The 12,561-nt window shown below is 42.9% G+C and overlaps 1 protein-coding gene across 1 annotated transcript in view; it reads left to right on the top strand.

Annotated features, from left to right (window-relative positions):
- Positions 1-12,561, top strand: part of CCBE1 (collagen and calcium binding EGF domains 1) — a 179,548-nt gene that overhangs the window by 153,524 nt on the left and 13,463 nt on the right. Inside the window, exons 5-6 of the mRNA XM_074953908.1 lie at positions 334-471; positions 6,614-6,720. Of these exons, the coding sequence (XP_074810009.1) occupies positions 334-471; positions 6,614-6,720 (245 nt within the window). The remainder of the gene's footprint in view (positions 1-333; positions 472-6,613; positions 6,721-12,561) is intronic.

Below are 12,561 nucleotides of genomic sequence, written 5' to 3'. Positions count from 1 at the left end.
CAGATTGTAACTCCTAATTCAGGGATTTATACCACTCCCAGCTAACTCAGTAGCGCTACCTTGCATGGGTGAGTATTTACATGAGCCAAGGTTTTCAGGATCAAGTTTTGATGCAAGGACCTGTCAAGAGGTAGTCATGTGTAAAGGGCCATGCATGTTAATAATTATAATATAATTGATGTGAAACTGTGGCCCAGGCCCCCTGAAGTTCTGTGGTTGCTTGACCATCCATTCAGAATCCCTTCAGATAATGGAACCAGTAAGGGAAATATCTTATTTGATCTCTGAACCTCTGTAACTTTTGGGGGATTCTCAACATTTGTTCAACTTCAGATATCGATGAGTGTGCCACAAACAATGAGACTCTCTGCTCTCAAATCTGTGTCAACACCTTGGGCAGTTACAGATGTGAATGTCATGAAGGCTATATCCGAGAAGATGACGGGAGGACTTGCACCAAAGGAGACAAAGGTATATACTAGCGTGCAGTAATATCCCGGGCCAAATATAGTTTAAGAAAACTGATGCATCATAGAGAGGGAGCTGTGGAAATGTAATACAGCCAATGCCAAATTCAGGTGCCCTGGGGTAACAGAACTGAATCTGGCCCATTGACTTTAGATTACTAAAAAGCAAGTGAACTATCTAAAGGCTGTACCATGCTTCCATAGTCCTCTGTCCATGGTGCTCCTAGGAACAGTCACTGTCTAGAAAACCCCTATGGATGGCCCTGGCCTCCCATTGAACATCTCAGGGGCTCCACAGGGTTTTGGGGTAGCATCTCACTGTCCTGCAGGGGTGCAAAACACACGGCCCTCTGGCTGATGGAATGTTTGGGAAGAAAACCCCAGTAGGAGAACCTCTTGGTGATTTCTTCTCCTTTAGCCATGGGAGGGGGCAACCAGGTACTGTCTCATAATGTGATCCATACAGAAGATATGTGTACCTCATTCAGTGGTCTTGATATAGTGTTAATAAAAATATTTTTACATTCATGGCAAACCTAGGTTCTCATCAACTAGACCACTATGTAACAATGTAAAAAAATCTATGTGAGCATAAGCCTTTTACTGCCCCTGAGATACTGTACTCTTGAGTTCCCAGGGCAATTCCCATGGCTTGTTCTGGAGCTACCTTTTCCCTGTAATTAGCATTTAATGAACTGTAATGTCTGCATGTGAGAGGAGTGAAAATGAAAAGCTAGTATTTTGAAGCATGTGGAAAAGATTCTCCCTGGAGGGGAAGAGTGGGTGAATAACGAATCTAGCTCTTACTACTTAATTTAGACCACTTTGTCTGAAACACATAAAATACTTACAGCTAACATAATAATAATAAGCCAAATCTTAATACGGGGTAACTAAGAATAGAATTTAGTCCAGTGTGGGATCTCACTTAGAGGAAAATGAGCCAGATTCTGACCTCCATAAATCCAAAATCGCTAAAGTGGCTTTAGTCTGTATTTACACTAATACCAATGAGATTAGCAGATGGCCCAGTATTAGTGCTTTTGAGCTTTCAGGCACACACCAAAATCATACCTGGAGAGTCAACTTATGTTTTAATAATGACTGTAGAGTTCTTGAATTCCATGGCACTGAAGTTAATTGGATGGCACTGTTGCAACAGAGATCAGAATTTGTTCCAATAAATATAGAATGTTGAGCTTTTTGGCTTTTTGTTTTATTTGAACATTGGTATTAAGTATAAAAGTGTTTGCCATCATCCAATGCCTTTAAATTAATAAACGTTGGGATAATTTAATCACAGATACAGAAAGTTAGTAACAGGGGGGAAAAAAGAAAAAAACTGAAAACATCTTTTGATGAACGATAGGTTACAGTTGGCTCACCTATTAATGACTGAAAGTACATTTTATATCACAAACATTTTGTAATTTTTATTTGTCCCACTGAAAACATGTATCTGGAGCACCCCAGGTTTCTGCGATTGCTCTTTGTAGCTTTCAAACATTTATAATTGTTTTATTTATAAAGATGTCATTAACAAAAAGTGTGTTGTCACTAATACCCTTGCAGATATATTTATAATTAACATTTCCTCTGTAGTTCAAGCTTTCTGACAGAGGAATGTCCATAGCATTCAGGATTATTGACTGTTGAAAATATTCTAGGCATTTGTAAATGAACTTCAGCTATCTGCAAACAGCAGTTTGTAACACAGTTTTCTTTCCACTATAATCCATGTCTCCTGTGTGGCGTAGGACACATCTCTCAAACAGTTAGCAGCAGCAGTTGGAGAGGCAGCATACAGAATCTAAGGGCTACATTCTGCTCTGTTACACCAGCATAAATCTAGAATAATTTTACAGATTTCAGATGTAAATGAGAGCAGAATTTGGCCCTACCTATTTTTGTATTAAGCACACTAGCCTGCAAAATACTGGCGAGCACGCAGAACAAGAGGATTTTCAGCAGGTGACTTCCAGGTCTATAAATTATATGCCACCTTGTGGTAAATGTAAGTTCCTGCACCATTATAAAACAGCAACACATTTAAGTTGTAATAACCTCATAAAGAACAATAGGGTCACATTATATTGGTCGCTGGAACACTAAGGCAAATTTTCTGATAATATTTTGTTTGAGACAACATAAAAACAGACAAAAATCTGACATCTCACCATAATTCCAAATATAACATACCTTACACAGAGAGTTAATAATTGTTTACTCTGCAATGCCAGAAGAATTGGCCCTATCCTACTAGCAGTGGATTGGATTAAATATGCTGTGGATTTGTACATCAGGAACCAAAAGGGGCTGCATCCTTGCTACTTCAGCAGTCATTTTTCACATTACAGAGACAATACAGTTACACACTCAAAGGTGGACAAACTAAACTTTCTCTGCAGTCTGAGCCCAGATAATACAACACAGATGATAAACTAAATAATCTCTGTGCAAAGAATGCATTCAGAACAGCTCCCTGTAGAGATCTCCTCCTGGCAGGATCTCTCTCTCTTCCAGCATAAGCAAGATCATGACTTCCAGCATATGCTAAAGAAACATACTGCCTCTCCAAGCAGTTTTCTTATCAATAGCAGCTGCAGGGCTCACCAGTAACGAGGTAAAGGGCTCTGAAGAAGGCCAACAAAACATCACGTGAGCTGGACTTAATTGTTTGTACTGTAGGAGGCCTTCTAAGATGGGACAGGTTCAAAGGGACTCTGTCAAGTAGTTTAGCCCCCAGATTCAAGTTTTATACAATGCAAACTGTTTATTTAAACATCCCACTGAAGTGTTGGTGAACCCTGGGGTTGCCAAGTTTTACTCTGCCTGAATTCAGTATCTGCACCAATGATGACTGCCTCAGAATCTCATTGCTTCCTTGACCAATGGGCATGACCCAGGTGGATTCTGGTTCTATTCAGAAGTGGACACATTCTGGATCTGATGTCTGGGGTCACAAGGTAGAGATGGATGACTGTTTGCATGGTCAGAACATCACCTCCCTTTGGTGTACATCAGGGGAATCCTGCCGTGCACAAGTTGGGAAATAGGGAGATATCTTATCCTTGTTCTCACCAGCGTGTTGGATTGTGTTTTGATGGTCACAGAGACTACTGGATCCAACTAGATTCACACAATTCTCTGCAGCATGATCCTCTCCAACTATTAGACCACCTCACTGACGGCTGCAGTCAACTATTACAATCATATTTTGTTGATGCATGGACCTTTGCTCTACATCGGTCGTACAGATGAACTGGATTATATATTAGAACTAGGGGCAAATTCAGTGTTTCTTATACACCGCTCAGTCCCACTGGTTCCAATGGGATTGCATGGGGTTAAAGACAGCAGAGAAAGCTGGCAATTTTTCTCTGACTGTTGTTGCTTTCAGCAACATTTCTCAACACAGTCCAGTCATCAGGGGTGTGGGGGGTGAACTCATTGGGATAAAATAAAAATTGAAAGGGACTTTGGTTTAATACTTGTTCCAAACCAACATTTTTACTGTAGTTTAAAAACAGACAAGCCTAATTATCTTTTTATTTTTAAAATGATGCATGTCTCTGTAATTCCTGCTTTTGTCTAGAAATACTGGCACAAAAATATTCACATTTTTAAAAAGAAGTTGAAAAGTTGGGAGAAGGTGCGGAATTTGAGGTCTGGAAAAAATGCCTTGCAGGGAAAGACTTAAAGAGCTCAGTCTGTTTAGCTGATCAAAAAGAAGATCAAGAGGTGACTTGATTTCTGTGTAGAAGTACTTTCACAGGAAGAAAACATTAGGTATTGAAGGGCTCTTTAATCTAGCAGAGAAAGGCACAGCAAGAACCAGTGGCTGGACATTAAAGACCGACACATTCAAATGGGAAACAAGGCACAAATTTGTAACCGTGCAATGCAACAAACTACCAAGGGAGGTGGTGGATTCTCCATCTTTTGATGTCTTCAGATCAAGTCTAAGTGCCTTTCTCAAAGATATGCGTTAGCCAGACCCAACTTATTGGGCTAAGTGCAGGGGGTACCTGGGTGAATTTTATGGCCTGTATTATTCAGGAGGTCAGACTAGACGATGTAATGATCCCTTCTGGTCTTAAATTGATGAATCTGTGGCGAATATGATGAGGGAAGCTGTTCTCCTGGTATTACCATCTTGTACACTATTAGGAAGCACTGGAAAGCTCACAAAGGAGCCTGGTATTTCTAGCCGAAAAAAGGACCAAATAAAATTCAGAGGAGTATTTGAGGGATGTTCTAATGCCCAAAGCAATCAGTGAAAAGACTCCTATTGGCTACAGTGAGGGTTAGATGAGGCACTTGATAAGCATATGAGAGCTTAGACGCTTGTCTGAATCTCCTAATCTTTTGACTATTCATGACTAATTCTGATACCCTTAATACTGACCTTACCTCCTCTTTATCATCTTCCTCTTCGTCCTTTAGGACAAGGAAGTACAGGGCATGTTTCTGATCTGACATGCCAAGATAAGAAAAATAAACCTCTCTCTCTCAAAGGCAGAACTACTTGTTGCCGTGGATCCCAAAAGGCTTCCTGGGTGTGGAGTCTGGTAGAATAATCCTACAGAAAAATCAATTGGCCGTGAAGCTGTATTTGTATTACCAAGGTTAAGATTCTGTCACGGGTATTTTTAGTAAAAGTCAGGGACAGGTTGAGGGCAATAAACAAAAATTCACAGAAGCCCGCGACCTGTCCCTGTTCCCGTGGTCCCGAGGTTGGCTGCAGCCACTGTTCTGGCGGCCCTGGGGCAGACGGCAGGTCACCTGTTCCAGCGGTTCCCCCCCCCCGACTGCTGTTCTGAATGCCCAGGGGCTGGGTTGCCAGCCAGTTCTTCCGGCTGCCACTGCTCTAGCAGCCCCGGCGCTGATCGCTGGCCAGCTGTTGCGGTGGCCCCTGGGGTGACTGCTGGTCAGTTGTTCGGCAGCCCGGGGCTGGCCACCGGTCAGCTGTTCTGGTAGCGCTGCTCCAGCCCTGGCCCAGAAGAAGTCACGGAGGGCCCAGAATGTCACAGAACCCGTGACCTCGGTGACAGAATCATATCCTTATGTATTACAGAAGAACATGATGAATGTGAATTTTTTTACATTGGACACAGTAAATATATATATAACCAAAAGTCATGTCCTTAATACTATACCAAAAGAAAGCCTGTTTGTGTCTAGTGTTGCAGTTTTATTTTTCAAAAGCAGTGCACATTTATGAAAACATGACCCAAACAATTATACTAAAGGATGTTTTCAAATGAGCAAGTATAACACAATAGCTAAGTGTGCTGGTCCATTTAGAGGCAAACAGCTACTATTGCTACCAGAGTTCCTCCATTAACTCCAGTCACAGAAGTCTGTACCATAATTCTGAAGGTCCAGCGTTTGAACCCTCCTACTGTTGGCTCTTGTGGATGATCATTACGCAAGCCTACATGTGGGACAACTATTAAAACAATGATAGTTTGTTTGTCATGCTAAAGTGATTAGCTCTTTGTGAGGCCAACAATAATAAGGTTGAAATGCTTATTTTCAAGGTTATTCTGCAGATTCTGCAACAGATTCATTCTTACATACCTAACGATTATAGTGACCTTTTCTCTAACTTGGCTGTCAACCTTTACCACGAATCCCAATTCTCAGCCCTGTTCGCTCTTGGAGCTCCATTGCACAGCAGAATAATCAGTGTTGATAAAGACCGGTTTTGTGCAAATTGAATAAGACTGTCACGTTGCATGGGGTTTGAGTGTCATTTACAATATTTGAAAAGTGGCGGTTGGAGGGGATTGTAAATCATTTTGGATCTATAGGGCTGGCCTAGTGTAAATGCACAGATAAAAGTACAAGTGTAAACATTTTCAGATATAAAAGAGGAAAAGGGCATTTCGGGCTGTTAACTGGAAACAGCTGCATTTAAAATGTGGCCTGTACTGCCTCTGTGAAATTGCTCAGCCTTACATTGTGATTCATAATTGAAAAGCTGGTAATGGCATGAGCCTCTCTTCCTTTCACACTGTTGGGTAGCATAAAAACCGCAAAGGCTGTTCTGTGGCACAGTAGCTTTTGCAACTGCTGTATGCTTTTCTTTCCTTTGGGTTTTCTTCCCTTTTAAAATGTATTGGAAATTGTTTTAATTTTAGCCGGGCTTTCTGAGAAGGCTGACAACGTGGTGAAAGCAGGAACCTGTTGTGCCTCTTGTAAGGAATTTCACCAGATAAAGCAGACGGTTTTACAACTAAAGCAAAAGGTACAAACATTTTGTCAGTCACATCGTTGCATTGTACATTTTAAAGGTGTAAATTAGAGACTAGATACAGCTGCAGTTCTTCTTAGGGTACCTTTAAACATACCAGTGTTGATGAATCACAGCCACAGGAGGCTTGTGTTCATGAAATAGAGCATAGCAGGGTTTTAAAATCGTGTGTGAATGGCAGCAATTGCTATTGGACCTCATCCAAACAGATTGCTAATCAAATCAAATTCAGTGGTAGCTTTGAGATATAGACAGATGCCCACCACAGACTAGGATAAGACCATGAAATCCAGTTCCACTTACAAGGATTTGAACCCAGCTGTGTTGACAAGCGGCATCATCTTTTCCCCTTTTATTCCTTCCAAATACACAACATTTAGGGCTTGAGCCTGCACAGAACACGTATAGCCAGTCCAAATGTAGTTTTGTCAAAATGGAAACTTTTGCAGGAACATGTCAATTTCAACTACATTTTGGTGAAAGGAGGTCTAAGTGAGTCATTTGGACTTTCTCCTTACATTTTGGTAATATTCATTTGGACTTTCCTGTTTAATTTTATTTCATTTCAACTTTTAAATTATAATATGCTAATTTTAATGTGTTATTTTTTATTCTGCAATTTGACGTTATTGAAACAAAATGTTTTGATGGTTTAGAATGAAAATTTTTAGGCATTTCTGTTGTGTGGGAAAGTTGGACATTTTAGCTTTTCTTTCTGATTGAGAACAACAAATTTTGGAAATGTTGCAGTTTCCCACAGAACAGAAATTCCATTTTCTAACCAGCTCTTGTTAGAGGTAATATTAATTTAATGAAAACAGCATATAGGACAGCCATGCTGGCTGTAAACAAACAGCATCCAAGAAAATGACAAGTCCTTTCTGTGCTACTACGTGCAATTATTTACAGTAAATATGGCTCTTTGAATGGGCTGGTTGCCCAGTTATTTGTTCCCAATTGAGAAGCCTGGCATCAAATCCTGTACTAAGTAACCTGCTCTCAGATTTGGTGGGTACTGCAAACACTTCAGCGTGTGTGCTTATCTCCATTGGTAATTAAGTCTTGTCTACAGCAAAACATGCTGGCTGATCAGGAGTGACTTTCCTGACTTAGAATTGTTGTATGAGAATAAGGCACGTACGCCTGGAGGAAAAGGTTAGCAAACAGGAAACAAGGCCTTCTAACAGAGGCATGTGCAAGAGCTTTAATGCCTAGGCCCTGCCTATCTAGGTTGCCTTTATCTCATTACTCTGAGAGCATTCTGTGCCAAAAAATTAAAAATTCTGCACACAATATTTTAAAATTCTGCAAATTTTATTTGTCAAATAAGTGTGGAGGGTCCAGCATGGCATTGGGGAGCACAGACCACTGACTGCACAGAGATGGGAGATCACTGTGCAGCTCTTCCCTGGGACACTGACTCAGGGCTGCACCCAATCCTGACACAGTGTGAGGACCAGGCCTGCCCCAGAAACTCCTGAGGGCCCTGCCCCTCCATGTCAGGTGCACCAGTTGTGGGCAAGCAGGCTCAGCAAAGTAGGATCCAAGTGTGAAGAGGCTTAGTGTTGTGGGGATCCAGGTGTGGGTTGAGAGAGTTCTCTGGGGGGCAATCTGGGTGTGGGCAGCTCAGTGAGGGATCTGGGTGTGGGGCGGGGTCTGGATGCACAGGGGTTTGTTGGGGGGTTCTGGGTGCAACAGTAATGGGACTCTGCAGGGAGGTCCAGGTGAAGGTGTTTGGGGCTCAGCAGGAGGGGGCTGGTTGTGGGGGGAATAGAGCTCGGCAGGGGGTCTGGGTGTGGTGGGTCCAGATGCTGGGGCAGTGGGGCTCAGTGGGGTGGGGATACAGGTATGGGTGGCTGTCTGGGGGTTCTGGGTGTGGGGGTGGAGGGGTTAGGCTTGGTGGGGGGGGGCTGGATGCATGGGGGTTGGGTGGATGGGGGAGCAGCTCCCTGTACAATGATCCCTTCCCCTGCAGCTGAGGACCAATGGATGCAGGAAGCACGGGGGGAAAGGGAGTTTCCAGAGCTTTCTACAGCTGGGGGAGAAATCTGGGAGTGGGTCTGACACAGCCCCGGGTGCCATGCAGGGGAAGAGGGAAGTCCCGTCCTGCCCACCCAGCCGGGACTAGCAACTGAGAATGGTGCAGATTTGGAGCCACCAGCCAGGTCTTCCCCAGTCTTGCCCCCTGCCCCACAGTGATTTACCTCTCTGCCGGCTGCCCTTGGCACCCAAAACATACTGCTTGGGAGGGTTGCATGAGCACTCTAGAGCTTCCATTTGCTTCCCTGCATTTTTCTGTGAGAAAGCAAAGAGATCTGTGAGGGACATAAATTCTGCACATGTGCAGTAGCGCAGAATTCTCCTAAGAGTATCTCATATAGCCTCAGCCTGTAGTGGATTGTACCACGGATGGCAGAACCAATAAGTAGTAGGGCTGGGATCAAGACAGAGATGCCACCTTGAATGGTTTCTCCAGTGGGACTCAATGTCACCATGATGTACTAGTGCAACATCCTGACTGCAAAGTTGTGCTGACCCTGAACCTTGCAGCTTTCAGGATAGCTCTAGTGAAACTGGGATGAGCCAGTTGAAGAACTAGGCTGAGGATATCTAGCATGCAAATGAGTTGTCAAAATTTATAAAAAAATATATCAAGTCAGCAATCCAGTGCTTGGAATCATGCACATCTACTCACCAAGACATATGTAAGCATCTTTATTAGAAATCAGTCCAGTCAAACATGTCAAAATCAACTAGTCTACAGTTCTCATAGGAACCCCTCAAAACTACTATAGGTAACATGAAACATTGATGGTGGGAGGATCTTGTTTCTAGCACTGCCATTCCCTAAACATCCGTCCACACAAAACTTTACACCGAGACAGAAAAAGGTAAGTTGTGAGGAAAAGTTGGCTTTTGAGTTATGGATGGAGAAAACCAAGGTCCTTTTGCACAATTATCCCAGTCCATCCAAAAAGTGAAATATGAATTAGGTCAGTGAGTGTAGTTAATCCCTAAGAGGATAACAGTCAACATCAAAAACACATGGTTTGGCACCAATTTGTATAACAGGCAGTTTCTGGCTAGGAGATATAAAAGTTAGTGAACTAGACCCGGGACTCACTTACTTGACATGTTTAGTGCATGTCTCAGGTCCAGCTGACTCAGTGGGGAGGCATGTGTGTATGCTGGCTTTGCAGATATTTTTTTTTTTACTTACTAAATTATTTAATAAAGAGGCTTGTTGACAGTACAAGTGATTTTTTTTTTACCCAAGCAACAGAAGACGTTTTTATATTCTGTTCATGTCGATCCTCTGCAGTTACACGCATTTTTTCCTGTTCAGAACATAAACTGAAGAACTGGTCATTGTAATGACTATAATGAGTGGCATTTATATAGCAGTTGGGATCCTGAAAGAGCCCAAAGTAACCTCCAGGCCACAAATTAAAATAAAATCTATACAGGGGAAATTAATTAATCCATCACTCAAATGGGACCATCAATGGGGTGAAACATTCCATGCTTTTCAACAGTGCATATAAATACTACACAGCTGCTTAGTCCAGATGAAATTTGAGATTGGCAGAATTTTACTTACTAGTTTGAATTTATAGAGACGTTGGTTCTAAGACACCTAGAACTCTCCTGCCAAAAGTGCAAGGGAAATTTTAATGCTCACAAGTGGTCAAGACTTAGTTCTAGCTCTCAATCTAAAAATGGCATCTTTGGCGGAATGTAGCCCCAAATCTGTGCTGGGGCATTGGTTTAATACCTACACAGAGAGAAGGATTTCATTTATAGAGTCACCACTGTCACTTCTTGAAGCATTTAGATGGTTCTTAAATGCTTCCCAACCAAGTGGTAGCACAATCCCACTCACGCCTTATGAGAGATCACAGCCCAAGATAACAAGCTTGTATAACCCAGGGATCAGTGTGTGTTGTGTCCCTCTTATGCTTAATCCACAAAGGCTGGGGATCTGTTACAGACCCCTTCCCACAGAACCTTGTTATTTAGCTCAAACTGTAGCAACTCGTGCTTTTGGCTCTGGAGGTCCCAGGTTCAATCCTTGGGTAATAGCTAAAATAGTGGCTAGCACACCTCCAGGCCATAAATTAATTGATTAGGGAAGTGCAGATATTTTAATTTGAAACAAAGGATAAAAGTACAAAGGGCCCAATAAAGCATAAAGAGTGTGTCTCTGGTGAGGGTCCCTCAGGAGTCCCACTGGCCACCTGAGCTTCAGAGACCTGCCAGCATCTGTGCTTCCTCTGGGGCTCCTGGGAAATATCTATCCTACCCTGACCACTCAACTCCTCCCCCTTCCCAGAGTGTAAACTGCACTTGAGTTTTAGCCTGTGCCCCAGGACAGACAAGCTAGCTGAGGTATAAAGCACCACCACACTCGGCTGAGAGGGTGTTGTGTGTGGATGGGAGCCAAATTAGGGACAACACCCAGGTAAGAGCCTGCATTAGCTCTGCAGTAAAGAAAAACCTTTGGACTCCAGCCAACCCAGCTGCCATGTGTGGCAACCAGGTGTTGTGGAATGACATCAGTGAAGGCACTGAGCGTGAACAGCAAGAAGGCTTAGCAGGCTGATTAACAGACTGGGAGAGACTGGATAGGGTTACACAATCACTGTCCCTTGTTGACAGCCCTAAAACAGGGCTCAAACAAGGAGGTGAGTCAAGAGCTCATCAGGCGAGGTGTGACCAGTGTCAGATGAGAGGGGAGGATAAGAGCAAACCCTTCTACCACACCCATTCCCATTCCTCGAAAATACAGTTCTCTTCTTTAAAGAAACAAAATTAGGGCTCTTGGTCTCATTTCCTCTCTCTCTGCCTTGGCTGAAGCCTTAGGGCTGTAGATATTGGGGCGTTACAATGAGTGAGAAGGAGAGGAGAGGAAGTGACCTGGGCCCTGGTGGCTTTGCCACTGACTTGTTGTGTGACATGTGGTGAGTCATTTGACCTGCCTTTGTCTCAATATACCTAGGTGTAAAACAGACACTAACACTTAGCTCCATCCCAGGCTTAAGTCATTAATGCTTGCAAAATGTCTCCATCCCTTGATGGAGAGCCTTGCATGAAAGTTGCTGCATATTACACTCACATAGTGTTACCATCTCCTTATATTAAAAGCCTTACATTTAAACCGTTGGCAGGTGAGTGTATGTCAACAATTGATAGCAATAACTAGAGAAGTCTTGAGACCATCCAATTCAATGAATTCCAAGTGACTGGACAAATTAATGCCAGATAATAAGAATCATTATGCTTTAGAATACAGCTCTCTAATGCAAATGTGAAGGAATCGAACACTGAAATAGCCAGTCAGCCAAATTCATCCAGGAGGTCAGCGGAGTTACACCAGGAATGAATTTGCCCCAAGTATCTTTAAAACATTCCTTAAATTCTGTTTGGTAGAGCAAAATTCCCAACTCCACCTGTGGTCACTCCCAGCTAGTAACCTTCTTGGCTGCAGATCAGTAGGGATCATAGAATCATAGAATAACAGAGTTGGAAGGGACCTCTGGAGGCCATCTAGTCCAACCCCCTGCCCAGAGCAGGACCAATCCCAACTAAATCATCCCAGCCAGGGCTTTGTCAAGCCTGACCTTAAAAACTTCTAAGGAAGGGGATTCCACCACCTCCCTAGGTAACGCATTCCAGTATTTCACCACCCTCCTAGTGAAAAAGTTTTTCCTAATATCCAACCTAAACCTCCCCCACTGCAACTTGAGACCATTACTCCTTGTCCTGTCATCTGCTATCACTGAGAATAGTCTAGATCCATCCTCTTTGGATCCACCTTTCAGGTAGTTAAAAGCA

Source organism: Natator depressus, chromosome 5 (assembly GCF_965152275.1).
Source record: "Natator depressus isolate rNatDep1 chromosome 5, rNatDep2.hap1, whole genome shotgun sequence".
In the NCBI taxonomy this organism is placed as follows: domain Eukaryota; kingdom Metazoa; phylum Chordata; order Testudines; family Cheloniidae; genus Natator; species Natator depressus.
Note: the sequence above shows the minus strand (reverse complement) of the source record. Positions and strands in the feature narration are given on the sequence as shown.